The sequence below is a fragment of the Pipistrellus hanaki genome (assembly GCF_964339955.1).
Source record: "Pipistrellus hanaki genome assembly, chromosome: 4".
NCBI lineage: Eukaryota > Metazoa > Chordata > Mammalia > Chiroptera > Vespertilionidae > Pipistrellus > Pipistrellus hanaki.
In genome coordinates, this window is record NC_140506.1 from 32,934,794 (window position 1) to 32,962,762 (window position 27,969).

At 36.7% G+C, this 27,969-nt stretch overlaps 1 protein-coding gene across 2 annotated transcripts; it reads left to right on the forward strand.

Moving 5' to 3' along the window:
- The first annotated feature begins 3,392 nt into the window (after window positions 1-3,392).
- GTF2H2 (general transcription factor IIH subunit 2) lies at window positions 3,393-27,964 on the forward strand. Of its 2 annotated transcripts, none has more exons than XM_084880926.1 (16): window positions 3,393-3,467; window positions 5,647-5,734; window positions 7,335-7,412; window positions 7,735-7,771; window positions 7,965-8,051; window positions 8,623-8,673; window positions 9,008-9,062; window positions 11,491-11,596; window positions 12,731-12,821; window positions 12,991-13,078; window positions 13,537-13,644; window positions 16,609-16,672; window positions 18,349-18,452; window positions 19,348-19,450; window positions 23,551-23,590; window positions 25,343-27,964. In XM_084880926.1, the coding sequence occupies exons 2-16, from the start codon at window positions 5,679-5,681 to the stop codon at window positions 25,460-25,462; spliced, it is 1,188 nt and encodes a 395-aa protein (XP_084737052.1). In that variant the 5' UTR covers window positions 3,393-3,467; window positions 5,647-5,678; the 3' UTR covers window positions 25,463-27,964. The 2 variants fall into 2 exon arrangements, with proteins under 2 accessions (XP_084737052.1, XP_084737053.1); XM_084880927.1 differs by lacking the exon at window positions 3,393-3,467 and adding an exon at window positions 3,490-3,845.
- The last annotated feature ends 5 nt before the right edge of the window (window positions 27,965-27,969 follow it).

Genomic DNA, 27,969 nt, shown 5'->3' on the forward strand with positions numbered 1-27,969 from the left:
TCATATTGTTAACATTTCTTCTAAAGGGACTAGTTTTCATGAATGAAATAGCCAAGTATCTTGTGTAGGTTTTAGGAAACACTGTTAAAATTAATGCCACTTTGGAGTTAGAAAAAGAACATGCACGCAGAACCAGGGTGGGGGGAGGAGGGAGTCATGCAGGCACACGTGCTGTGGAAGGGTGTTCCAAAAACATCTTTAGTTGCTGCCATAGAACCTGCTTGCTCTTTCCTGCAGGTGGTCTTGCTTTGCCCTCCAGCAATTACTTGCTGTTTGTGTGTGACCTTGGGCAAATTACTTCCTGGGTCTCATTTTGCTTATTTGAAAGCTATCTGTACCTAATCTAGTTAGATGAAGGTAGTTAATGTGTAATTTAGACCAGTCCTTGTCAGAAAGTAAATAATAAGTATGGCCAGTTACATCTATTTCCCAAAGCCGGAAGGTGAAACTTTTTTTTTTTTTTTTTTTTTTTAGGCCCTGAGCTGGGCCCAGCGGGCTCAGTGGGAACAGGGCAGACATGGTCCCAGCCTCACAGGGCTGCTTTCCGGTGAAGGCCAGAGAGGAGGAGGCAGGCTGCTAAACAGAGTGTGAGAATCGGTGACACATGCAGGTTCTGAGCCCTGTCTGATTGGAAGCACGCACCAGAAAGGTCTAGGATGGGACTGATTAGAGTTTGTGACATTTAAAAAAAAAATGCATATTTTATTGACTTAGAGAGGAAGGGGGAAGGTGAAACTTTTTAAAAGCAAATTGTGTCTTACAAGTTTATGTATTATCCCAACCCCCTATGTACTTCATTGGTGTTGGGTGCAGGTTAAATTCTGGATTGTAGAATTGTAGCATTAGGCTTGGCACTGTGACTTCATAAATGATGAACAAATGCTTAAAAGAAGAGAGTTTACATATCAAGGTAAGGATTCTTAGGTACTGTTATAAGAAATTCTGGAGGTTTTTAATGAGTCTTTTGAATGATTTAAGTTCCATCTAAAGGTATTGGAGTGGGCAGGCTCACCTCTCCCAGTCTTTGAGGTTGCATACTTTGAATATCGGCCTGATTCCACTGGCTGAGCTGTTCAGGAATTTTCTAACTGTGGATGGTGCCCAACCACCGACGGGCAAAGAACAAATTGTTCCATTCTTTATAGTTGCCCCTTAGTTTTATACGGTGAAACATTTGGCTAGGTGAGATCATTTATTATACTACTTTGTACAAGATAAGAATATTGTCTCTGTTACCTTTGCTTTAGTACCATTCCTACTTGAGTCACAGTCTAAAACTAAAATCTGCACAGAGGAGAGTAACTTTATACTTGCTAAAAGTCTGAATGATTCAGGCTTCTCTCCACAAATATGCTTTAACTTAAATTATTGGAGAGCCCTCTGTTCTTTCCCTGGTTTTCCATTAAAAAAGTTTCTAGGGTGGTAAACCTAAGTGAGAAACTTGGAGCTTGGGATTGTGGCTGTTATGCATTCATTATGTGGTAATGCATTCCATCTTGGAATAGGATGGTCCATCAAAATGGAAGGAAAAAAAAAAAGAAGCACGGAGTTTATAGAAAGAAGGAAGGGGGCCGAAACTGGTTTGGCTCAGTGGTAGAGCGTCAGTCTGCGGACTGAAAGGTCCCAGGTTCGATTCTGGTCAAGGGCATGTACATTGGTTGTGGGCACATCCCCAGTAGGGGGTGTGCAAGAGGTAGCTGGTCGATGTTTCTTTTTCTCTCATCGATGTTTCTAGCTCTCTATCCCTCTCTCCTCCTCTCTGTAAAAAATCAATAAAATATATTAAAAAGAAGAAGAAGAAGAAGAAGGAAGGGGGTTTATAGAAAGATGGAAGGAAGGGAAAGAAAAAAAAGTGTGGTGTTTGTGTATGAGTCCTGTACAGCAGTCAAAGATGTGAGGGAGGCAAAGATGGAAGGTGACTGGCACTGTGGGAAAAATCATCAATGCTAATTTCCCCTCGCCCTTTTAAAGACAATAAGACCTCATCTTCTGGTTATGTTGCCACTATGTGATGTATAAAACCTGTAGAGTAGGTGGAGGTATCCCCATTTTATAGGTGACTTGCTTGAGGTCACCCAGCTAGTCAGGCAGAGCCTGTTATTAAAGCCAGGTCTGTTCATTCCACTACTATGCAGGATGGCTTCTGTTTGTGTTTGTTTTTGAGGGTGTAGAACGCATGGGGAAATAATCTTGGTGACAAAGGGGAAGCAAAGCAGCTCCAGACTCTATAGTTCCTTTCTGCTCCTCCTCTCCTGGGTCTAACCTTCTAAAAAAATATTCTGGGGTTGCTTTGCCTCTCCATTACTCGAGCGTGGGAAATACTAGTATTTAATTCCATATATACTAGCAGGCATCTCAAACAACTTTTCCAAAACAACTGACCTTATCCATCCCTTACCCTCTCAGTAATTGCAACTCCAACCTTTCAGTTGCTCAACTAAAAGAGTTTGGAATCACTGGTTCCTGTTCATAACACGCACCCAATCTAAGGACAAGATTGTGAATCCACCCGCTTCTCACTCCCTGCACTGCCCTACTACGCTAGTTCAAGCTATCCTCCTCCCCCAGAAGTTCTCGGGATGTTCTCAGCCCCCACCTCTCCGATTTCCGTGGCCACCGTTCACCCCTCAAACACGCCAATGTCCTTCCACCTTTGCACTCGCCCCTCTCTTTACCTGGAGAGATCTTCCCTAAGAGCAGCACGGTTAACCTCCCTCTCTCATTCTGATCGTGGCCCAACTGTCCAGGAGTGAATTCCTCTGACCACGCCATTTAATACACCCACCCATTCCTCCTTTCAGGCTTCATTCCACTCCCTGCCACTATCATCACTTGATAGGGTGAGTTTTTCTTGACCACCGTCTCCATAAAAGGAAACCCGTGAAGCCAAGGATAGCTGTCCGTTTTTCACTGCTGCCTTCTCAGTGGTGAGCACTGTAATCAGGCCCAGAGGTAGTGGTGTCACATTTGTGTGTTAATATTTTTAGTCTTTCTTGGGGATGGGAAAAAGTCCCATGAGGATTTTGTAAAGTATGTGCAATAAAACATTCGTCACGTGCACACCGGGAGCAGGGGAGGCCTCCCAGAAAACCTGCACAGTCAGGTCCCGGGTTAGCTGCTGCCGTTCTCACCAAGCCAACCCTTAGAAATAAAACCAAGTCATGCTCCTCAGTTCCCGGATCGACAGCTATCGGGACTCCAACCTTGCAAGAGGGGAGGATGCTTTTGTCGCCTCTTCGTTAGCTGGAAGCGGGGACAGTAGGTCGCTCCCCGCACTCATAATCAGCTGGGGGAAGCCGCGGCCCCGGAGCGTCAGGTTCCCACCACCTGCACTTGAAGCGGCCGGAACCTTTCTGCCACGCCTCCGCGTGCGTGCGGCGGAAGGACTTCGGGGTTGCCCTTAGAGCGGATCGGGCGGAGCTTCCGGGCAGAGCGGCTTCCGGGCAGAGCAGCGTCGGGCGGGATCGGTGAGTCCACGGGTGGAGGCGGCCCGCGCTGAGCCGGGGCGTGGGGCCGGCTGCCTGGGGAGGCCGGCGGCGAGGAGGGCCTGCACTCCCCGGGCCGGAGGCCGAATGCCCTGAGCGGCGCCCTAGGGAATGAGGATGTGCGGGAGTGTGAGGGAGAGGAGGGCAGTTCTGGGTGGGAGCTGCGGGGAAACCTCTGGGGGAGTGTCCCCACTGCAGAGCGCGAGTTTGGAAATGGTGATCCTGGGTTCGAGTTTGCGACCTGCCTCCAGCCGTGAGGCCTCGAGAGAGAGAGTTACGAACCATTGATCCTCGAGTTGCACACCTGAAACACAGGACAGGGATCTCCCGTGCCTGTCTCTCAGCGCCGGCTAGGATCAGGTCTGACACAAGCTTCACGAGTTGGGTGTTTGATGCAGATCTTCGATTGTCTGAGCTCCTGGGACAGGAGGCACACCCACAGGCTTAACGCTGGGCTTTGCTGGGCTTGGATTCCCAGGAAACAGATTAGTGATATTTTAAGAAGATGGACTATGAGGAAGTTAGTTACAGGAGTTGGATGACCTAGGGGTCCCCAAGCACATCTTTCTCCAGGATGCGTTGTAAGCATCCAACTTCCCTTCGAACGTCTGTAGTGATGGGGAGCTTCCCACCTGTATCCTATGCCCGAAGTTTCCCGTTCCAGGCAGCTCGAATTAAATACTTGTATGCAGCGAGCCAGAAGTGTTCCCACTTGCAGTTTCAACTCACTTTGTTTCTGAACTTTCAGAAAATTCAGTATGAAATTAAAAGTAAAATACATTTTGATGTGATGGGTGCCAGTAGCCACTTTTCAAAGGATTTGAGTTTAAAAACATTGAAAACACTTGCTTGGAGAATCAAAATGTTCAATTTATTCACTGTAATGTTATGTTATTACATTAAACCTACAAGACCATCAACATAGTTAGCTGTCAAAAAATTACAGAAGTTAGAATTAAATCATTTCTCTTTACTTCAAGATGTTAAAGTGGATCACCAGATTTCCTGAAACAAAAGAGTCTCCTTCAGTGCCATAGTGTGGTTAATTCAGTGAGAGACTCGGAGCTTTGGTAAATAACACCTAATTATTATAGGTGCCATAGAAAACAGTGATGCCATAAAAACACTGTACAACTTGCCAATAGATTTTAATTCCAGAAGTCCATTTATAGGTTAGTTCTTCAAATTCTTAAATACCTGTTTTAGAAACAATAATATAAAAGGAGAGTAAGGTCTTGGTTATGGTCCTCATCATAAAGATCTATCTTTGGCTCTGCCAGCGATGGGATTTGTTTTGTCCTCAATGTCCTGGCACTTAGGATTCCTTCGAGTCTTCATTTATGCAGAAAGGAGGCTGAGAATGAGTGTGGGGTAGGGAGGGAGATTTCATTGGGGAGGGTGGAGGTGTGGATGACGTGGGATGTTTATTACTTGGTTATGCTTAATAGGTTCCCCCTACTACCTGTTTTGTCCTTGATTACTAAAGAAATGAAGGTTTGTACTGAAAATACAGAAATGAATAAAGAAGCAAAACAATCACCCTTCATCCAGTCATACAGATGAAACCTATTTATTGAATTACTATTTTTTTTCCTTTTAATAGTTGAGATCTGTGTAGGTTTAATAATGTTTCATTTTTTGAATTATGAGCCATAAAAGTATTTATCATTTATAAATAATAAACTTCATATAGACACTTGATTATGAAACAATTCACATGTACACAAAGATGAAAGGATAGTATAATAAATCACCATATCCATCACTCAGCTATAATAATAATCATTAATTGTAGCTAATCTTACTTTATCTACACCGTACCCACTACTCATAATCCATGGTACTGTCCTATGACACATCTATAATGCATTTTTGTTTTTCAAAAATTATAAAAGATACTTTTATTGGTGCCAAATTTGTGTGTAAATATTTTTAGTATTTCTTGGGGATGGGAAAAAGTTCCATGAGGATTTTGTAAAGTATTTTCACCCAACAACAAGTATTGAATAAATTTCAAAGAATATAAGATGAACTTGCATTCTGATTTTTTTTTTTACTTTGTATGTTTACTTCCCCCTCTTTACTTTTCAGATTTAATTGTATAAAAAATGTAATTCCTAAAAATATTTTTAGGAAATTTATAATGTAATGATTTTTATAGGATATTGAATAATATAATACATTTAAGAAAAAATGGATGAAGAACCTGAAAAAACTAAGCGATGGGAAGGAGGCTATGAAAGAACATGGTGAGTAGAGCATTATTACAATGTCTCTTTTCTCTTTTATACATTAAAAAATATTTTTTAATTGATTTTTAGAGAGAGAGGAGGGGAGAGGAATAAAGATATAGAAACAGAGAGGAAGTCATTGATGGCTGCCTCCTACATGGCCCTAACTGGAATCGAGCCCACAACCCGGGCATGTGCCCTGACTGGGAATGGAACCGGCAACCTCTTAGTTCCTGGGTTGACTCTCAACTGCTGAGCCACACCAGCTAGGCATCTTTTAGACATTTTTTTTTTTTTTTACAACTTAATTAAAGTATATTTTACAAATGTTAAAATTGAGCTGTTTCCAGTGTGTAACTGAGTGATTTTTAGAAAATTGTGCATTCATCACCACCAGTTTTAGAACATTAAAAATTTTTTAGAGAGAGAGACATCAGTTTGTTGCTCCACTCATTTATGCATTCATTAGTTGTTTCTTTTATATGCCTGACCGGAGATCGAATGCAACCTAGTTATATTGGGATAACGCTCCCACCAACTGAGCTACCTGTCAGATCCTAGAACATTTTTTACCACCCCAGTAAGATCCCTTCTGCCCACTTACAGTTAATTCAGTTTATACCTCTAGCCCTAGCCAACCACTAATCTACATTCTGTCTCTATAGATTTGCCCTTTCTGGACATTACATGTAAATGTAATAATAAAATATGTGGTCATTTGTGTCTGGCTTCCATTCACTTAACATACTGTTTTTCCTACTAGGCCAGTAGTTCCGGTGGTTAGAATGTTAGCCTGATATGCTAGGGTTGCAGGTTTTTTTGTTATTGTTTGTTTTCGTTAATTCGAGGATATTTTTTCTTTTCTTTCTTTTTTTTTTTTTTTTTAGAGAGAGTGGAAGGGGGAGAGAGAAAGAGAGAGAGAGAGAGAGATAGAGAAAGAGAGAGAGAGAGAGAGATAGAGAAAGAGAGAGAGAGAGAGAGAGAGAGAGAGAGAACATTGATGTATGAGAGATACATCAATTGATTGCCTCCTGCACATGCCCTGACCAGGGCCTGGGATTGATCCTGCAACCCAGGTACGTGCCCTTCCTTGACAGGGAATGCAACCCTTGACCCTTCAGTGTACGGACCAATGCTCTAACCACTGAATACACCGGCCAGGCAAGGTTGTAGGTTTGTTTTTGGGTCGGCACAAACAAGAAGCAACCAATGAATGCATAAATATGTGGAACAACAAATAAATGTTTCCCTCTTCCTTCTTCCCTCTCATCATCCTTTCCTTCCTCCCTTCCCTATTTTTCTCCTTCCCTCCTTCCCTTTCTTCCCTTCTATCTCTAAAATCAATTTTTTAAAAAAATGCTATTTTCAAGGTTTATTCATGTAGCATATATCAATAACATTCTTTTTTATTGGAGAATAGTATTCTATTGTTATACCATATTTTTATTCATCCACTCATCAGTCAGTAGACATTTAGATTGTTTACAGTTTTTGGCTGTTAAGAATAATGCACCAGTGAACATTTACATACAGATCTTTATATGGACATATGTTTTCATTTCTGTTGGGTTAATAAATTTTTAGCTTATCTTTTTAAACAAGTAATTACTGCTTATAGGGAGATTCTTAAAGAAGATGAGTCAGGATCACTTAAAGCTACAATAGAAGACATTCTCTTCAAAGCAAAGAGAAAAAGGTATGTAAACTTTTTTGTAGGTATGTTACAAAAGCTAAAATATATTTCTCTAAGCTTTTCTGTGCATCTATACCCACTCCTCAGTACTTAATGTCACCAATGTTTCCAGAAATCTGACCTGTAACAAGAACAGGGGGAAGGAACCAGCAACCTAGTACCTCTGCAGGGAAACGGTTCTTTAGAGACTATCCAGAATGCCTATAATTATGTGGCTTCCATAAATTAATAATTTACTAAATAAATGCAGGTTAGTTGAAGCATTGTGTTGATTTGGGGGGGCAGTATATGGTAGTCCATTAAAATGTTTGCATAATTTTAACAGAGTATATGAGCACCATGGACAAGTTCGACTTGGAATGGTATGTTATTTTTTCTTTTACTGGTACAGAACTATTTTGGGGTTAAGATGCATTCTGGCTTGATAGAATAAACAAACCTTTTAAAACAACATATTAAGAAAATATATATATATAGACTATGGAGTACTAAATGCCATTTTTACTTCTTGGTCAAAAAGTATTTGAATACTGTCCTTTGTAATTTCTTTTGTAGATGCGCCATCTTTATGTGGTAGTGGATGGATCAAGAACAATGGAAGACCAAGATTTAAAGCCGAATAGACTGACGTGTACTTTAAAGGTAAAAGAAAATTTTTTACATAAATATTCTTTTCTTTTTCTTTTGGGTTAATACAAACTATAGCTATGTAGAAGTGCTACCAGATCATTTAGAAAATGATACCTAAAATAGCTAATTATAGTAGTCCCCCCTTATCCTCAGTTCAGTTACCACGGTCAACCACAATCTTAAAATATTAATTAAAAAACTCCAGAGAAAAAAGCTCAGACATTTTATTTACTTAATTCTTACCCAAGGATATATTTGTATTGATTTTAGAGAGAAAGGAAGGGAGGGAAAGAGAGAAAGACATCGATGTGAGAGAGAAACATCAGTCGGTTGTTTCCCGTATGTGTGCGCCCCAGCCAGGGATTGAACCTGTTACCTTTATGGAGTTTGGGACAATACTCTAACTGAGTCACTGGCCAGAGCTAAATTTTATCATTTTTTTACTTAATATTTTTACTACTGAACATTTTTTGAAAATTTAATAACTTAAAAATCATGCTTGATAAATAGGCTTTCCAAAATATGTTCCCTGTGGTTGTTATTTTGCTCTTACCTGGAAATTCCTTTTGTTTTATTTGAACAGTTGTTGGAATACTTCGTAGAGGAATATTTTGATCAAAATCCTATTAGTCAGGTATGTAAATAAGTGATGGAATTCAGAATTAGATTCCTGATATTACTACCAAATAGAATTTATTTTTAAAACATTTTAGAACATCTGTTCTATGAATTATTAAGTGATTCAGACTGTGTACCAGTTTTTAGTATATTTGTCAATGAAAGACAAGACAGCTCTAAAAGTTAAATTATGTACAGTGAACTAATAGGTAAAGTTATATCTAACACATCATGAAAAAAGGTTTCACACATTTTACTTACTCCTTTTGTAATTACTAATTTATGTTAATGTACATTCTTACCAAAAAGTAGTTTGTTAAATTAATAATCCCTTTTGTTTTTATTTTTAGATTGGAATTATTGTGACAAAGAGTAAAAGAGCTGAAAAATTGACAGAACTCTCAGGTATGCATAAAATTACCTTTACAGGCCTCAAGGATTGGCTTTATGTACTCAGCCTTGTAACCCTATTCAAAAGGTTGCCTAGTAAGTAAAATTAGACCTTCTGTATGCTCTCTATTAAATTTGGTATCAAAGATGAACTGTGTGTGTGTGTGTGTGTGTGTGTGTGTGTCTTTATTTTTTTAATTCTTACCTAAGGATATGGTTTTTTTTTAAATTGGTTTGAGAGAGAGAGAAAAAGAGAGACATTATTGGTGGTTTCCTCACCAGCGATTGAACGCACAACCTGGGTATGTTCCAGGGCTAAGATGAACTGTTTTTATTTATTTATTTAAAGTATATTTTTATTGATTTCAGAGAGGAAGGGAGAGGAAAAGAGAGATAGAAACATCAATGATGAGAGAGAATCATTGACCAATAGCCTCCTGCACGCCCCACACTGGGGATCGAACCCGCAACACAGGCATGTACCCTGACCAGGAATCAAACCATGATAGGTCAGTGCTCAACCACTGAGCCTCATTGGCCATGCGGTGAGTTTTGATTATCAATATTTAATATGAAGACTGTTAAAATAGGAGAAAATGTCCGAAGAATACTCTGTTCTAGGGGTGTCGAACTCAATCAGAGAAGGGGCCAAAATCTAAAATCCAGCCTAAATCGCGGGCCGAATGGTTTACTGAACAGTCATAAACTGACAATGTCATAAACTGACAGCGAAGTGCAGTGATGACAGCGCGGTGCGGGCCACATTGCAAGGCCTGGCGGGCTGGATTTGGCCCACGGGCCTTGTGTTTGACACATGTGCTCTATTCAGTGTTTCCCATAGTGTGGTACGCGTACCCCCAGGGGTACGGGAAGAGTTTGGTGGGGGTACACGTTGCACCGGAGTTTGGTGGGGATGTGCACTGCACTGTGCTTAGCTGCCCCTAATTCTACTTTCTCATTAGTGCGAGGGGTACTCAGCGTTACGAAAATTATAGAAGGGTACACATATGTCAAAAGTTTGGGAAACACTGCTTGAATCTCAGATTTCATCATTTGTGAGATAGCATCAAGAAGAAAACACCGCCTAGCTGGAGTGACTCCATTGTTTGAGTGTCGTCCTCTGCACTGAAAGGTTGCCAGTTCAATTCCTGGTCAGGGCATATGCCTGGGTCGTGGATTTGATCTCCAGTAAGGGCATGTGTGGAAGGCAACTAATTGATGTTTCTCTCTCACATCAATGTTTCCCTCTTTCTCGCTCCTTTCTTCTCTCTAAGCATGTCCTCTGGTGAAGATTTAAAAAAAAAAAGGAAACACTAGCAATGAAATTTTGACACAAGGTCATTGATACGTGACTTGTTCATATCAGCTTCTTTATGATTTAATGTGTTTGTCAGCCATTCTAAAGAATTGGGCAGTTTGTATTATTTGTATTACTTGGCTTGAGATGGAGAATTTTTTTCATTGATGTTATTTCCATAACAGAAGATAACACAGCTTTGTCTATTTGTGGAACTCCTCCTTAAGTCTTATAAAGCTCTTGGAGTTTTCCCCTGAAGAAAAATGTAGAATTGTAGACATTCTTCTATCAATAAATTTTTGCTTCACTAGGTAACAAATTTACACCTCACTGCTCTGTGCCATGTCTTTCAACATAAATATTTAACCTTTTGTATTAATAACCTTTCTAAAAAACACTTTAAATCACAGTTAAACTTGATATGAATAGCACAGTCCATGTACATAATGCAGTTGAAGCAACAACACATCGATAGCCATTCATAGGTTTCCACATGCTGCGTGGCTGCCAGCGATGGTAAGACACATCATGATTTCAGAGATATTAAAATGTGAACAAATGTTAGTTGTAAAGTGATGAAATAGGGAAATAGTAAAAGTAAAAAGTTACGCACTCTAGGTTAATATTATTTAAAACATGTGCTAATAGGTAAAAACCGATTTGTGCAGCAGGTCCTTGAATAATATCAAGTTCAGCATCATTTCATTATGGCAGTGATGAGATGCTGTAGGAACTTAACTCTTGTTTATATCAATTAGTAAAGTTGGTCTTGTTTTACATTGTTTTTGTTTAAAGTTGTAGAACCTATCAACAACATTAGTGTGGACTTACTGTATTTTTTTTGAGTGTGAAGTGAGACTTTATATAACAAACATCTCTCATAAATGCAAGTTGCTAAAAACATAAATAGAAAAGATTCTGTTCTTTAACATAAATATGTAAATTTTGGGAGAGACATAAATTCCATGTGTAAATAGAAATTTATTAAAAGTAAATTAATAGGGAATACACTTTGTTAAGTATATGGTTGTCTAACAACTATGCTGTACATCTGAAACTAATGCAAAATAATATTGAATGTAAACTGTAACTAAAATAAATAAAATTAAAAATAAATAAAAGTAAATTATTCCATTTCTATTTTAGGAAACCCTAGAAAACACATAACGTCTTTGAAGAAAGCTGTAGATATGACCTGCCATGGAGAGCCATCTCTTTATAACTCCTTAGACATGGCTATGCAAACTCTAAAGTTAGTGTTTTATATTTATTACATATTTGATCTCAAAGTGTTTTGGAAAAGTTGTTGAAAAGATAATATGTTAATATATATCTCTATAAACCCAGCTATAATGAAATCATTAAGAGAAATATGTAATGTCATTTATAATGTTTAGTGTGGTGTTTATTTTATATTTTAATTGGTGAAGTTTTAGAAAAATATAATTAATATTGTAGCAACATTAGTATTACAAAAGAAATATGTTGAAGAATTATTTTATTGAAAATTAATTGTATATGGAATTTAATGTGGTATAATAATTTGAGTTTGTTGTATATTTATTGCCTTTTATTAGCTTACTAGAGGCCCGGTGCACAGATTTGTGCACAAAAAATATATAGATTTTGTAATCTGTAAATCAATAGCACTCTTTTCCAACAAGTTCAATTATATGGAATATAACTTAGATCCAAGAGGAAGTATACAGTATCATATAGTTTGTCCCTGGCTAATCTATCCTGACTCAGGTTTTAAAGCGTTATATAATAGATATTATTCTAGTTTCAAAGTAGATGAGAAAGTAATATATAATAAAGGTAGGCACCGTAGCAGCATCCACAAGTGAAAGCTAAGGGCCTAATATGGAAGATGTAAGCAGGTAGGCTATAAATAACTGATAAAATTGCTCCTAAAAGCATAGAAATCTCTATTTAGTATAGGGGATAACTGCTTATCACATCTTAAAAGTCCATAAGCCATCATTTATTTAAATGGTATATAAAAATTAATGTTTATTATGATAATTATGACTCTGAATCACCCTGAACTTTAAAAAAGAAGTACATTACTGTTTTCAAGCCACGTGTATACATCCTAAAATTGATCCATATGGTATTATTGTACTCTCTAATGTACCCTTTAGATTTAGTCTGAAATTAATCTCCTGGAATATAAGATTCATGATGTCAAGAACCTTTGTCAGTCTTGTTTATCTCTCTATCCCCAAAACTTAAGGTAATTTTCAATTCCTTCTTTTGCAGTATTGAAACAAATGAGATATTCTATAGTCTAAATTTATAAACCGTGAATACTGTCCTTTTTGGGTAAACTTTTCAATGGTGTAATTTGTTGTACCTAATTGGATTGTATTTTATCTTTGTTTAGACACATGCCTGGGCATACAAGTAGAGAAGTTCTAATCATCTTTAGCAGCCTCACAACTTGTGATCCATCTAATATCTATGACCTAATCAAGGTAGGTACAATAATTTTGCATTCACAACCAAAATTACAACTCTAAAGAAAATTCTGTAGTGAATTTATTACAAGTTTTCAGAGTATTCTGTTTATTTTTCAAACATTAATTGTTCAATGCTCTTTTGTTCTTCCCTCCAAAACCATCCATTTCCTTGGATTTTATGAAGACCCTAAAGACAGCTAAAATTAGAGTGTCTGTTATCGGATTGTCTGCAGAGGTTCGGGTTTGCACTGTCCTTGCTCGTGAAACTGGTGGTATATATCTAGAATCTTCAATATTCACTCATAATTACTATGTAAGAAGTAACAAGCTATTACTTAAGTTAGGATGTTTTAGCCTGTTTTTAAGCTTTAATTAAGCAGTTCTTGTCCTGAAGTCTAAAATATGGGTAGTCATTTTAAATATATCATTGATTCTGTTGATATCTCAAAATGCAAGGAATTTTCAGAAATTATGTCAGTGTGCAGAGCAGGATAACTCTTGAAAAGCTAGAAATTTCATTAGATGTAATATTTTGTAAAGATCTTACAACTGGACTTTAAATTGTAATTATAATTATTCCTAGAGAAGACAAGTAAAGATACTATTTAAATAAGATTTTTGAAAAAATGATAATTTAACAAATGTTTTTATAGAAATACATAGAAAGTATATAATTCATTGTTCTCTCTGGAAAGCAGATTTTATTTTATTTTGCTTTTTATCTTGTTAGGCACATACCATGTTATTTTAGATGAAAGCCATTACAAAGAATTGCTAACACATCATGTTAGTCCTCCTCCTGCTAGCTCAAGTTCGGAGTGCTCACTGATTCGTATGGGTAAGTGTTTATTTTAAAATAGATATTTAACATATATATATATTTTAGCTTAAAATGGACTTTCTATTTTCATTTGCACAATGTTAAAAAGATTTTAACATTTAAGAATTTTTAAACTCAAATGTTTTATAATTAGAGAAAATTATGCTGTTGAAGCAATTTTGGAAAATAGATATAAAAAGAAAATTAAAACCATTTGTAGTCCTATCACTCAGAGAACACTACTGGCTTTCTTTTATTGTCACGGTGTGAAATGTATAAAGACACTGTATTTATAGAAAAATTCTTATACTAGGAAATTTAACAAATAAACTACAAAACCCTCCATACTGTTTGATCAAAGCTGTGTCATAGAAATTGAAAAGACACAGAAGGTGGTAGGAAGTTACATCAGATTGCTCAATGTGATTTTTTTCAGGAGACAGAATGATGGGTTTTGCATCATGTAAAAAAAAAACGTTTGCTTTCCTTTATTTTTTTGTTTGTTTTGTTTTCCTTTATTTTCTAAAAATTTTATAATAAACATTTACTACATTTATACTTAAAAAGATACAACTTTTTAAATATAAGAAGAACCTCCTTGCTTAATATGCATTTTTTTTTTTTTACCTGTAAGTGAAAATGGAATGCTTTTCTGTCTCGTTTTGGTGCATTTATAGTGCTGGTCAAGAGCTCTTTCCTATTTCCTCATCTGTAAAATGAGATTAGTATCTATCTTGTGATTTGCTAGGATTGAGTTAATGCAGATGAAGCATTTAGAGTAATGGTTTATATAAACACCCAGTACATTTTAATATATTTTTATTGATTTTAGAGAGAAGAAGGAAAAGAGAGAGCGAGAGAAATATCGGTGATAAGAGAGAATCACTGGTCAGCTGTTTCATGCACACCCCCTATTGGGGAGTAAGCCTACAACCCCAGCATGTGTCCTCCTCGTCCATGGGCCGACACTCAGCCCCTGAGTCACATCACCTGGGCAACACTCCGTACATTTTAGATCGTGTGTTGGCTAACCTTTTCTGGTATGATACATTCCCGTAGCCCATTTTAAAGTTACTGTTTCATCTTATAATAATTTTTTTTTGCCAAAACTGGTTTGGCTCAGTGGATAGAGTGTTGGCCTGTGGACTGAAAGGTCCCGGGTTCGATTCCGGTCAAGGGCATGTACCTTGGTTGAGGGCACATCCCCAGTAGGGGGTGTGCAGGAGGCAGCTGATCGATGTTTCTAACTATCCCTCTCCCTTCCTCTGTAAAAAAATCATTAAAGTATATTTTTTTAAAAATCAATTTTTCTTCAAATTAATTTGTTAGAGCCATTTAGGAATATCAACCCATTTTCTATCACCTGATATAAGTATTTTTTCAGTTGGTCATTTACCTTTACTTAAATTTGTTTTGATATGTACATATATTTTAACATTTTATATAATAAAATATATTTTTGTTTATGGTTTATCCTTTTCTTGGGTTTGTCTTCAAATTGAAAAAATATATGTAAAAAGCACACTACATGTGTTTGGATATTCCAAATTTTTAATTTAATTTTTAAAAATTTAATAAATCTTTATTGTTAAGATTATTACAATTGTTCCTCTTTTTTCTCCCCCATAGCTCCCTTCCACCCAGTCCCTACCCCACCCTCTGCCCTTATAGGCCCCCTCCTCCCCCCCTGTCCTTATCCATAGGTACACGATTTTTGTCCATTCTCTTTTCACATCCCCCATACACCTTTCCCCCTGAGAATTGTCAGTCCACTCCCTTTCTATGCCCCTGATTCTATTATATTCACTTGTTTATTCTGTTTATCAGATTTTTTACTCATTTGATTTTTAGATTCACTTGTTGATAGATATGTATTTGAGCTTTTGTCTCCCTCCAGCTTAAGAAAGCCGGTGGCATACTCAGTTGCCTGCCCTCTCCGCACGTGCGCCTCTGGACCTCTGCCTTCTGCAGTTCCTCTGAGTCTCAATGTGCTTTTCTCTTTCCTGACAGTCCAGTTTCTTTCTTTCTTTCTTCTTTTTTTTTTTTTAAATATATTTTTGTTGATTTTTTACAGAGAGGAAGGGAGAGGGATAGAGAGCTAGAAACATCGATGAGAGAGAAACATCGACCAGCTGCCTCCTGCACACCCTCCACCAGGGATGTGCCTGCAACCAATGTACATGCCTCTGACCGGAATCGAACCCGGGACCTTTCAGTCCACAGACCGACGCTCTAGCCACTGAGCTAAACCGGTTTCGGCCTGACAGTCCAGTTTCACCCCGTATCAGTCTGGGTCCCCAGAGTTTTGCCCGGAACTGAAGTTCAGTGCAGTTGGGAGCTTTTGTCTCCCTCCTTCTTCAGAAAGCCAGTACTCAGTTGCCTGCCTTCTCTGCACACATGTCTCTGTACCTCAGCCTTTTGCAGCTCCTCAGAGTCTCAATGTGCTTTTCTCTTTCCTTCTAGTTGTAGAATTTCTACTCAGCCAGCTTTTCTGTGGTTCTGGATGGTGCCCGTTTTGTCTTTTAGTTGTAGTTTTGAAATTGTGCGAGGCAGCAGTTTAGGTGTTTACCTATGCCGCCATCTTGGTTTCTCTCATTCCAAAATTTTAAACAGAGACATATATTTTTATATAAAGTCAAAGTAGATTAAGCAACAGATTCCTCTATTGTGTCAGAAACTATTTTAAAATTACATTTCCTTCTTTAAAAGCAGTATGTGTTGTTATTAGAAAATATAGATATGAATTTGAGAATCTGAGGCCATATGTATGGACAGATCTTTTTCCAATTTCCTCCACTTCAATTTTTCTTGTAAATTGGTATTACAGTCAGTTTGACCACACTATATTAAACATACCTAAAGGCAGGAAAGAAAACTTGTGTACAATTTTGTGGTCTTTGTGGTAGGAACATTTTTAGTTTCTGGTCCTGGAATTTTGTTATTTGCTTGGGAAAAATAAGTAATACATTTTTTTCTATGAAGGATTTCCTCAGCATACTGTTGCTTCTCTGTCTGATCAAGATGCAAAGCCCTCTTTCAGCATGGTGTAAGTACAAACCTGAAACTGTCAGGGATGATGTTTTTACAGTTTTAATTCCCTTCTTGTAATAATTTACAAGAGAAAAAGATGGGCTTGAAATCTAACGGCTTTTGTAAAAGATTACATTCTATATAGCTGTAAAAAGGAGTGAGAACTATCTATACTCTTATGCAGTAATATTTAGGATATATTACTAAGTAAAACAAGGTAGAGAAAAGTGTATAGTATACTACCAGTTATGTAAGAGAGGGAGGAAATGAGAGTAGATATACCTACTTGCTTATATTAATAATAAAAATAGTAATGGAAATCAAAAGGGAAAACTGAAAATTGTTTACCTAGGTGTGTGGAGAAAGGCAAAGAGATAGATTATAGACTTTTCTGAGTAAACCTTGTTTTAACTTTGGAGCTTTACATTTTACTTAATTGTAAAACTATGAGTACATTTAAGAAAGTGATTTTTAAATATTACAAAAAAGACTGCTGTCTCCATATAAAGGTGTAACAGGGACTGGATTTACCCTCTTGCTTCCTGACAGAAAAACCGGACAAAATATATAAAACAACAGTTGTCAGATATTGGGAACAGGTAGTGCAGATAAGAATCCCTAAAAAAGGGGGAACAAGAGATATGGCCCTATGATTGCAGTCCACTGTCTAGAGAGAATTTACAGGCAGTAGTATAGGGAAGGAAAAGCCCCCAAGCCTGGAGGTCTTGCTCAGTTGAAGAAACCAAGCTCAGAGTTTGGGGAGGCTGAAATGGCTGTTATTTCGTAGGACAGAGTACTAGAGAGTGAAGAGCTTTACACAGCTCTCAAGATCTATAGGGACTTCCCAATGAGTCACTGAGCAAATTCCTGGGGCTGTGGGAGAGCCAGTGGACAGGAGCAGGCAGGACAATCCCTAGAGCTCACAGGGGGCAGGGAGTAGTTTATGTCCCCACCAGTCAGTCTGGAGAGACCTCTTAACATAATAAGCATTGAACACAGTCCACAGTAATGGAACCAAATTAACAGATTAACAGCTGCTCTGGGCAGCCTAATAAACTTAAAAGCGAGTCTTGAACAGATCAAACTATTCCAAGTTACTTATGTATATTTCAGAAAAAGCCCACCATATTTAAGGGAATACAAAAAAGTCCACCACCCCAAAGCAAAATTCACAATTTGCTTTGACTGGTAGCCAGTCAAAAATTACCAGGCATGCAAAGAAGTCAGAAAATACCCATAATAAGGGGGGGCGGGGGGAATCATAGAACAGAAACATATCCAGTAATAACACAATTGACAGAATTAATAAAGTGTTAAAAGATAGATAAGTATGTATGTATGTGTGTGTATATTCCATATGTTCAAGAAAGTAGAGAAAAACATGAGCATGATAAGAGATATGGAAAATAGGAGGGGAAAAAACAATTCAGATTTTTAGAAATGAAAAATACAGTTTGTAAAATGAAAAATTTAATAGCAAATTAGTCAACAAAGAAGAAAAGATTAGTAAATTCAAAGACATTAATGGAAACTATTCAAAATAAAAATGCAGACAGGAAAAACCCCAAAATGAACATAAGTGAACTATGAAACAACTTAAAGATTTTAAAATCAAGATAGCATACTTCCTTTTGCTCTAACTTTTCACATTTATATATATCATGTTTTTAAGGTAATGTTTTTCTTCCATAGGCATTTGGATAGCAATACTGAGCCAGGACTTACATTAGGAGGCTATTTCTGCCCTCAGTGTCGGGCAAAGTATTGTGAGCTTCCTGTTGAATGTAAAATCTGTGGTAAGAAACCAACTATTTATTAATTCAGCAAACTAATTTTTAATAACCTCTCACCTATATTGCTATTAAAATAGATGTAAATATTAAGTTCTGCTGATGTTCCTAGATTTAATGTGAGAAGAGAAAGAAATTATTTATTTATTTATTTATTTATTTTTTGTTGAAAGTAGTCATATGTCCCCTTCCCCACCTCTCCTACCCCCATTGACCTCTTCTGACCCTCCGCTCACTCCCCACTCCCATTCCCCCAGACTTTACCACTCTATTGTCTGTGTCCATGGGTTATGCATATATGTGTACAAGGTCTTTGGATGATCTCTTCCCATCCACCGTCCCCTTCCCTCTGAGACTCTATAGTCTGTCTTTGCCTGAGGATATTTTTTTTAAATTTATTTGAGAGAGAGAGAGAGGAAGGGCAGGGAGAGAGAGAAGCATGACTTACTGTATGCCCCGACCAGGAGGGAACCCACAACCTAAGTATGTGCCCTGACCCAGGAATTGAACCCACAACCTTTTTGGTGTACTGGACAATACTCCAACCAACTGAGCCACTGGGCTGGACTAGAGTACTTTTTATTGAGTGCCAGTACTCCATTTCTAAGAACAAACATGGCATTCCAGAAGAGTTTCCTGATTCTTTTTCTGAACAAAGCATATTCTTATTTATTTATTTATTTATTTATTTATTTGTTTTTATTTTTTAATTTTAATTTTTAAAAATTTCTTTATTGATTAAGGTATTGCATATGTATCCTTATCCCCCCATTACACCCTCCCCCCCATGCCCTTACCCCCCTGTTGTCTGTGTCTATTGGTTAGGCTTATATACTTGCATACAGGTCCATTGTCTTTATGAGGTTTGGGCTATTAATATGTCTCTCTGCTGTCATGTCAGGTCTTACTTTGGTGTCTGCTCCCCATTTGGCACGGTCTTATCATCATTTATTTCCTTTGGATGCTTTTCAAGAAATTCCCTTGGAAGAACATAATGGTGAAAGGTATATGCATTTTGATTAATTTATGTTATAAGGTAATGTTTAAATACATTGTTACTACATTTTAGTTGTATTATCCTGGGCAAAATTATTCCTAACTTTATTTATTTATTTATTTATTTATTTATTTATTTATTTTATATATTTTATTGATTTTTTACAAAGAGGAAGGGAGAGAGATAGAGAACTAGATATGTCGATGAGAAACATCGACCAGCTGCCTGGTCTATGTACATGCCCTTGACCAGAATTGAACCCGGGACCTTTCAGTCCACAGACCTACGCTCTACCACTAAGCCAAACCGGTTTTGGCTTATTCCTAACTTTAAAAAACAAGATAAAATGCCTTGGTTATGACTGAAATGGCTCAGTAAATAGATCTGGATATCCAGAAGTCTATTAGTTTCCCTAAACCCATCTATGTGGTATACTAGAAGACCAGCTCTCCAAAAAAAAATCGAAGAAAAAAGCCCTGAATTTTAGCATTTGCAAATTTCCATGGTGTAAAACTGGAGAATTTATCCAGAAGGTCTAATGTCAGAATAATATGAAAATAAAGAAAAGATCAAATGAAGAGTAGGAGATAAGTAGTTCAAGGGCATTTTCTACTATTAAAGGATAAAACTTTCTGGATTGAAAGGACTATTGAACACCCACACTAAAGTAAATAATTGTGAAATTTCAGCATATGAAACAAAATACAAAATCTAAACATTTATGGGAAAGAAAAGTTAGGTCACATAATCTGGATTTAAAAATATTTGGCTTCGTCCTAACCTGTTTGGCTCAGTGGATAGAGCGTCGGCCTGCTGACTGAAAGGTCCCAGGTTAGATTCCGGTCAAGAGTATGTACCTTGGTTGTGGGCACATCCCCAGTAGAAGGTATGCAGGAGACAGCTGATCGATGTTTCTCTCTCATCGATGTTTCCAAGTCTCTACCGCTCTCCCTTCCTCTGTAAAAAATCAATAAAATATATTTTAAAAAAATTAAAAAAAAAATATATATGGCTTCTTATCAGAAACATTGGATGCTAACAAGGAGCAATTTCTTTATAAATATATACTGAAAACTACAATATTAGCAACCTAAGTTATATATCCAGTCAATATCAATTAAATTTAGGTAGAATAAAGGCATTTTTAGACTTGTAAGGTCTCAAAAAGAGATTTTTCTGAGGTAGTTGTAAAAGAAATGCTTCAGAGGAACTGGGAATGAATGAAAGAGAAAGGAATATCTAATTCAACATTGGCTAAGGAAAAGCCTGCGATGATGATAAAGGGAAACCCCAGAATGTCTCTTGTGTGTCATGTGTCATGTGGAGAATGATCAGTTCAGTTTGGAGAAGGTCAAAATGTTCCAGGAGAAATGTCACCAAGAGGACAAAAGCTATGTAATTCCTGATATGTTTGCACATAACGAGAGGATCTTTAGTATTCTCAGGGAAAGGTTGGAGCTAAGGTAATGACAATTCCAAAGAAAACTAAGCTTGTGAATAACTATAATAATTAACTAGGAAAAAATGTTTTTAAATTATTTTTAAAATATATGTTTTTATTGATTTTAGAGAGAGGAAGTGAGAGAGAGAAACATCGATCCACTGCCTCCTACATGCCCCCTACCAGGGGTTGAGCCCATACCCACGCATGTGGCCTGACCAGGAATGGAATCAGTGATCTCTTGGTGCATGAGATCATGCTCACCCAACTGAACCACACTGGTTAGGGTGAGGAAAAAATGTTTTAAAGAGAGGAAAAGTTATATTACACGTCTCAACTGAATGTTTATATAGTCATAATAAACTAAATATTTAATATTGTTCTACCTAAGATAATTTAACTACATAGAATTGAGAATGATATTAATTATACATGTGCATGCTGTTGGTTCAAGAGGGTTAAAAGAGAATTAAATCCTCATCTTCCGTAGTAAGAGTTTTATAGCTAATGCCTATGAAAAAACTAAGAGATATTGGGTCGGCAACTACGTAATTGCGGATTTCTTAAAGAAAATCAAAGACAATTTTTTCATGGAACTAAATAACTTTATTCTGTAATGTATTGCCCATTTTGATCAATGACCTTTTGCCATCTTTCAGGTAGCATCATAATCCCACGTTCAAAAAACTTCTGGTTTTTATTAGCAAAAAACTGAATCAGGTACGATTTGACATCATCATCATTATTGAAATTTTTACCATTCAAGGAGTTTTGTAAAGATCGATACAAAAAGTAATCAGATGGTGCAAGGTCAGGACTATATGGTGGATGTGGCAAAACATCCCAACCAAGCTCCATTAATTTTTGCCGAGTGACCAAAGATGTGTGTGGCCTTGCATTGTCATGATGGAATACAACACCTTTTCGATTTGTCAATTCGGGCCGCTTTTCTTCAACTGCATTGTTTAATTTCGTTAGTTGTTCAATGTAGACATCAGAATTGATCGTTCGGTTGGGTGGTAAGAGTTCTAAGTAGACAATTCCTTTGTAATCCCACCAAACTGATAACAAAACCTTCTTTTGATGAATATCAGCTTTTGATGTTGTTTGAGTTGGTTCACCTGGCCTGCTCCACGATCTTTTCCGCTTGATATTGTTGTAAACAACCCATTTTTCATCGCCAGTTATCAGTCGTTTTAAAAATGGATCATTTTTATTACGTTTCTTTAGCAAATCACAGCTGCTAATGCGTTGCGTTAACTGTGATTCTTTCAGTTCGTGAGGAACCCATGTATCGAGTTTTTGAACATAGCCAAGTTGTTTTAAGTGATTTTCAATGCATGTATGTGATACATGAAGCTTCTCTGCAGTCTCACGTGTTGTACTGTGACAGTCCGAATTGATTATTGCTTTGATTAGGGCGTCATCAACTTCAACTGGACCACCAGAGCGTTTTTCATCTTTGAGTGAAAAATCACCAGAACGAAATTTGGCAAACCAATTTTGACACTGCCGTTCTTTTAAGGCTTCGTCACCATAATCAGCACATAACTTTTTATGAGCTTGCGATGCGTTTTTCCCTTTGCGGAAATAAAAAAGCAAAATATGATGAAAATGTTCCTTTTGATTTTCAATTTTTCAACGAACGCCAAACGAAAACTACAAAACAGATCAAAAAACTTTTTTTACTGATTAACAGCTGAATAGCCAACTATCAAATAACAAAATGTGTTTTACATTTGTACTACGTCTGCAAACCTAAAAATTCAACTGAAGCCATATATGTGTGAAACCCGCAATTACTTAGCTGCCGACCCAATAGCATGATAAGCATAGGTAACTGTCAGACAAAGGTTTGTAAGGTGTTTGCTCTGGGGAACTGGGAATGAAGTGTGGGGTGGACAGGCAGGGAACTGTTACTATTACCTTTTTCTTTGTAATAAGTTTTGAGAATTATTAATTTCCTTGAAAATTAAGCCTTTAAGCATCTATTATATATAATAAATTAATTCCTTTCCTGTTTATCTAGAATTGAACCAGCTGTGTATATCTTTGGGAAGGGTAAAAATAGTCACTTAAATCATTTTCTAAAGGGTTTAATTCCTTTGTATAATCTCAATTGAGAAAGCATCTTATGTTTAACCTTGATGAAAAGTACTTTTTTTTTTTTGCTGCTTTTAAAATATAACATTTATTGCTTAGATGATTTGGTACAGAACAGCTTTTCTTCTCATTTTGAATTTGGAAATTCTGTACAGATGAATACAAAGAGGAACAAAAGTATCAAACCAAACTTATGATTCTGTTCATGTGGCATAAACCACTTTTATAGATAACATGTTGCAGTAATTTTTAAGTTCCCTTTAGAAATCATTAAATATGCACATTTATATTGCCTCCTGTTTAATGCATGGGCTGAAATCTCTAGAATCAACTTCCTTCTTGAAGAAAAGTAAAATTTTTTTAAAGTATCATTTTGGGCTGTTAGATGACTGGATTTACCATGGAATTTCTTAAATTACTGGTATTCTTAACTCTTTCTTGTAAAAGTTATGTGTAAATTAATTGTAAGTAAGATTACTTATTAATTAAAATTTTGCTAATGAGCTTTTGCTGAACTATTTTAATGAGCTAATTCTAAACAAATGATTCTTAAACTTTTTCAGATTTTGTTATGGATGTCAGGGGGAATTGAAAGACCAACACGTAAGTTTATGTACTTTCTAAATATTAAGTATTATACAAGAAATATTATAAGTTTTCAGTAGATTATTGAAGAGCAAACTCCTATCAGGTTATTCCTCAGAAGTATAATAATAGGTAGAAATAAAATGGAGCACAATGGTTTAAACATTTGTTTGTCATTCTGCATTCTAATTTTGCTACAAAGATATTGTAGTACTTTAAACTGCCTTCAGTTTGCATGCTAAACTGCATTTAGTTTGGAAGTAGTAAATATTTTTTCTTTGTATTGTGCTTTAAATGCTGTCATAACACATTTTGAAGTGAAGTTACCACTTAAGATGGCCACAGGTCAAAGGTTATTCCCCCATTTTGCCAATAAGAAAATATTTTAAAAAATTTTGGAAGGGGCCAATTTGAATGTATAAACTTATATAAAGATACAAGTAAGATAGATAATTGTCTAGTTTTGATATTTTTATTAATTTAGTTGCTTGTTCATATTTAAAACTATGCATTATCTATATATATAAAAGGCTAATATGCAGTGTCCCCTTGGGAGTTCAGTCGCTTGCTATGATGTGCTCTGACCACCAGGAGGCAGCTTAGAATAAGGCCTTGATTGGCCCTGATTGCTGGCCAGGCCTAGGGACCCTACCCATGCAAGAATTGCATGCACTGGGCCTCTAGTAAACTATATAAAATGTTAGTGGGAATGATTGCTTGTTTATTCTACTGTCACATTTCATCAAACAATTTTATTAAGTTTTACATGCCTCTTTGATGTCAGTAGCTTCATCCTCACTGGACTCACTTTTTGAATTGTTCGTTTATTCTTAAATATACTTTTCTTGATTTCAAAGAAGAAGGGAGAGGGCTCAGAGATAGAAACATCAGTGATGAAATCATTGATCAGCTGGCAAGCCCCCTACTGGGGATCGAGCCCAACCTGGGCATGTGCCCTTGACTGGCATCAAACCTGGAACCCTTTAGTCTACAGACCGATGCTCTTACCCACCGAGCCAAACCAGCTAGGGCATATTTGACGGTTTTACTTCTATGCTGTTTAAGATTTAATGATTTTTGAATCTGTGTATGATGCTGCTCTGAAAGTTTTATACAGGCAAATAATTTACTAATTAATACTATCGTAATAATATAATGAGTTTTTTCTTTTTATTTGTCTCACATGTGTCTTTTGCCATATTCTTTAGTGGTTTAAAAGGATAATGTAACTTTTGCAATTGTGAGGTCATTACTGAAGGAATAACTAAATCTGTGTTATATTGTTGTGCTTCTCCTTTTTAAAAAATTTTTTTAAATTTTACTTTATTTTTTTTTCAGGAATAACCTGATAGGAGTTTGCTCATCATTTATCCTCCCTTACCCTCTTCCAACTCCACCTCCCACCCCCATAGTGCTTCTCTTTTTTAATTGAACAAGTCAGATGACCTCTCCAAGCATTCAAAACTAGTGCTAATTTCAAGCTTGTGTCCTCCCCAAATAGTTACTTAAAATAAAATAATTGAGAGTGTCCCATATAGAAGGGACTTTAGGTCTCAAAGACAAAGTTATTTCTTTGTTTCTAAGGAATATTTTTGGAAAAAAATAGTCACCTTAGATTTGAGAACATATAATACATAGGAAGAAATAATGTAGATGGGGAAAATTTGATAAGAGCTATAAAAGAGCAAAGCACTTTTAGTGTCTTCTAGGTATTCTATGCTTACGTTTAGAAACTGCTTTTTAAAGTTACTTTTCTCCTTTTCACTGCAGGTCTATCATTGCACTGTGTGCCAAAATGTTTTCTGTGTGGACTGTGATGTTTTTGTTCATGACTCTCTCCACTGTTGTCCTGGATGTATTCATAATATTCCAACTCCTTCAGGTATTTGATTCCAGCATATAATACACATTGTATGTGTTAAAAAGAAACTTGCAACTGTAAATAAAATGATTCTTTAGAAGAAGTTCTAATTAAAACATGAAAAGCAGTTCAAAAGGAAAATCTGACTTAAACTTTTTTGCTAAGAAAATGTAATATTTTATTAAATTTTAAAATTTGTGTCCTGCCACAGAAATTCCTGGAATTCAATAGTAGTTCTTTTAGTTAATCTTGTTTTCTATTATTTTGAGTGATAATGTTTTCTTTTTTAAAAATAGTTCTTTATTGGTGAAAGTATTACATATTTCCCTTCCCCTCATTGAGTTACATTATTATATTTATAAATTTCAGTGATTTTGTTTTTATTGATTTTTAGTATAAAAAGAAAATAAGTATCATTGTTAATTCAATGTAAGATAAAAATTAATCAATAGTTATTAAATTAATGCCTATTGATATATTTAGGTTTAATCTCTCATCTCACTTTATGTTATTTTAACTATTCCATCTTTATTTTTCTCTTCTTGCCTTTTTTTGGGTTGATTCTTTTATACATTCTAGGTTTTTCTCCAATTAGCTTGAAAATTACATACTTTATTTTTATTCTTTTAGTGGTTGCCCCAGAAATTACAATCTGCATAATTTCTTAACTTGGGACCTCTAGGGGTTGGAGATGGGAAAGGATTAACCAAATAACTTACATGCATATGTGCATAACCCATGGACTCAGACAATAGTGTAGTGAAGGCCTGGGGGGAGGGGGGGGTAGATGTGGGCTAGAAGAGGTCAATGGGGAAAAAATAGAACATCTGTAATACTTTCAACAATAAAGATAAATTTTTTTTTAAAATGGGACCTGAGGTAAAGATGAAAGTATTGTTCCTTTTTTGGGGGGTGCTGGAAAGTGAGGGTAGGGCAGAAAAAGGAAAGAGGTTGAGGTTGTGTCGATTTCCAGTCAAAGGCACCTACCTGTGCTCGTGCGTGCAGGAGGCAGTCAGTTGATGTGTCCTTCTTGTATAGATGTTCTATCTCTCCTCCTCCTTCCCTCCATTCCACTCTCTAAAAATCAATGAAAAAAAATATCCTCAGGTGAGGATAAATAAATAAATAAATAAAAATTGATTGTGATGATGATTGTTCAATTCTGTGAACATGCTAGAAACCATTGAACTATATACACTTTAAATGGGTGAATTGTATGATACGTGAATTATCTCTATATATAAAAGGCTAAGTGACTGAATGTCTATCTGTCCTACCGCCTGACTGGATGGTACGTGACATGCACTGGCTTGACTCGCGCATGGGTGATACATATAAAGCTCTCACTGGCACCAATCCCACACGTGTTTTGATCTGTAACTGTCAGTCGTGTATTTGGTTGTTTTTGTTGACATTCTGAAGCTGAAAGAAAGAGGTGTCTTCAACAGAATATGTCTGAAGATCAACTATTGGCACAAGGTACCTCTGAAGCCAGCTAAGTACTGTAGTGTTTGGAGATGTTTCAGACAGTTGTCTCTTAAAAGAAATATGAGATCAGAGGATTTTGCTTCTAGCAAATGGTTAATAAAACTTGGAGATGGCAAACTAGATAGCAGTTTTCATTTAGGAACAAGAGGCCCGGTGCATGACATTCAGGCACTCGGTGGAGGGGTGTCCCTCAGCCTGCCTGCTCCCTCTTGCAGTCCAGGAGTCCCCGGGGGATGTCCCTCTGACGGACATCCTTAGCGCTGCGGCAGAGGTGAGAGTGGCTCCCACTACCTCTGCTGCACTTTCTAGCCATAAGCTTGGCGTCAGTGTTGATTGTCTGCCTCCCTCGTGGTCAATGAGTGTCAAGCAACCTGTCCTTCCACCATTCAGTCTATTTTATTATTACCTTTTTATTATTTAGGATGGATATTATTGAAATCCCCCGTGAAATGATTTGTAATGGACCTATCATTGAAGCTACCTTTGGAAATAGTATATTTATAGATAGTACTAAAAATATATCTAAACATGTAATTCTTTGTCCTAAAAATGACTATGTTCATAAATTGAATGAAGAAATTTTGGATATACTTGATGGAGATTTTCACACCTATTTGAGTGATGATGCCAAAAAGGAAAATTTTCCCATTGAATTTCTTAATAGTATTACTCCTTTGGGAATGCCTTGTCATACATTAAAATTGAAAGTAGGTGCAATCATCATGCTACTGAGAAATCTTAATAGTAAATGGGGTCTTTATAATGGTATTAGTTTTATCACAAGATTGCGACCTAACATAATCAAAGCTGAAGTATTAACAGGATCTGCGGAAGGAGAGGTTGTTCTGATTCCAAGAATTGATTTGTCCCTATCTGACACTGGCCTCCCATTTAACTTAATTCAAATACAGTTTCCTGTGATGCCAGCATTCGCGAAGACTATTAATAAATCGCAAGGACAAACTCTAGATAGAGTAGGATTATTCCTACCAGAATCCGTTTTCAGACATGATCAGTTATATGTTGCTTTCTCTCAAATTTGAAGAGC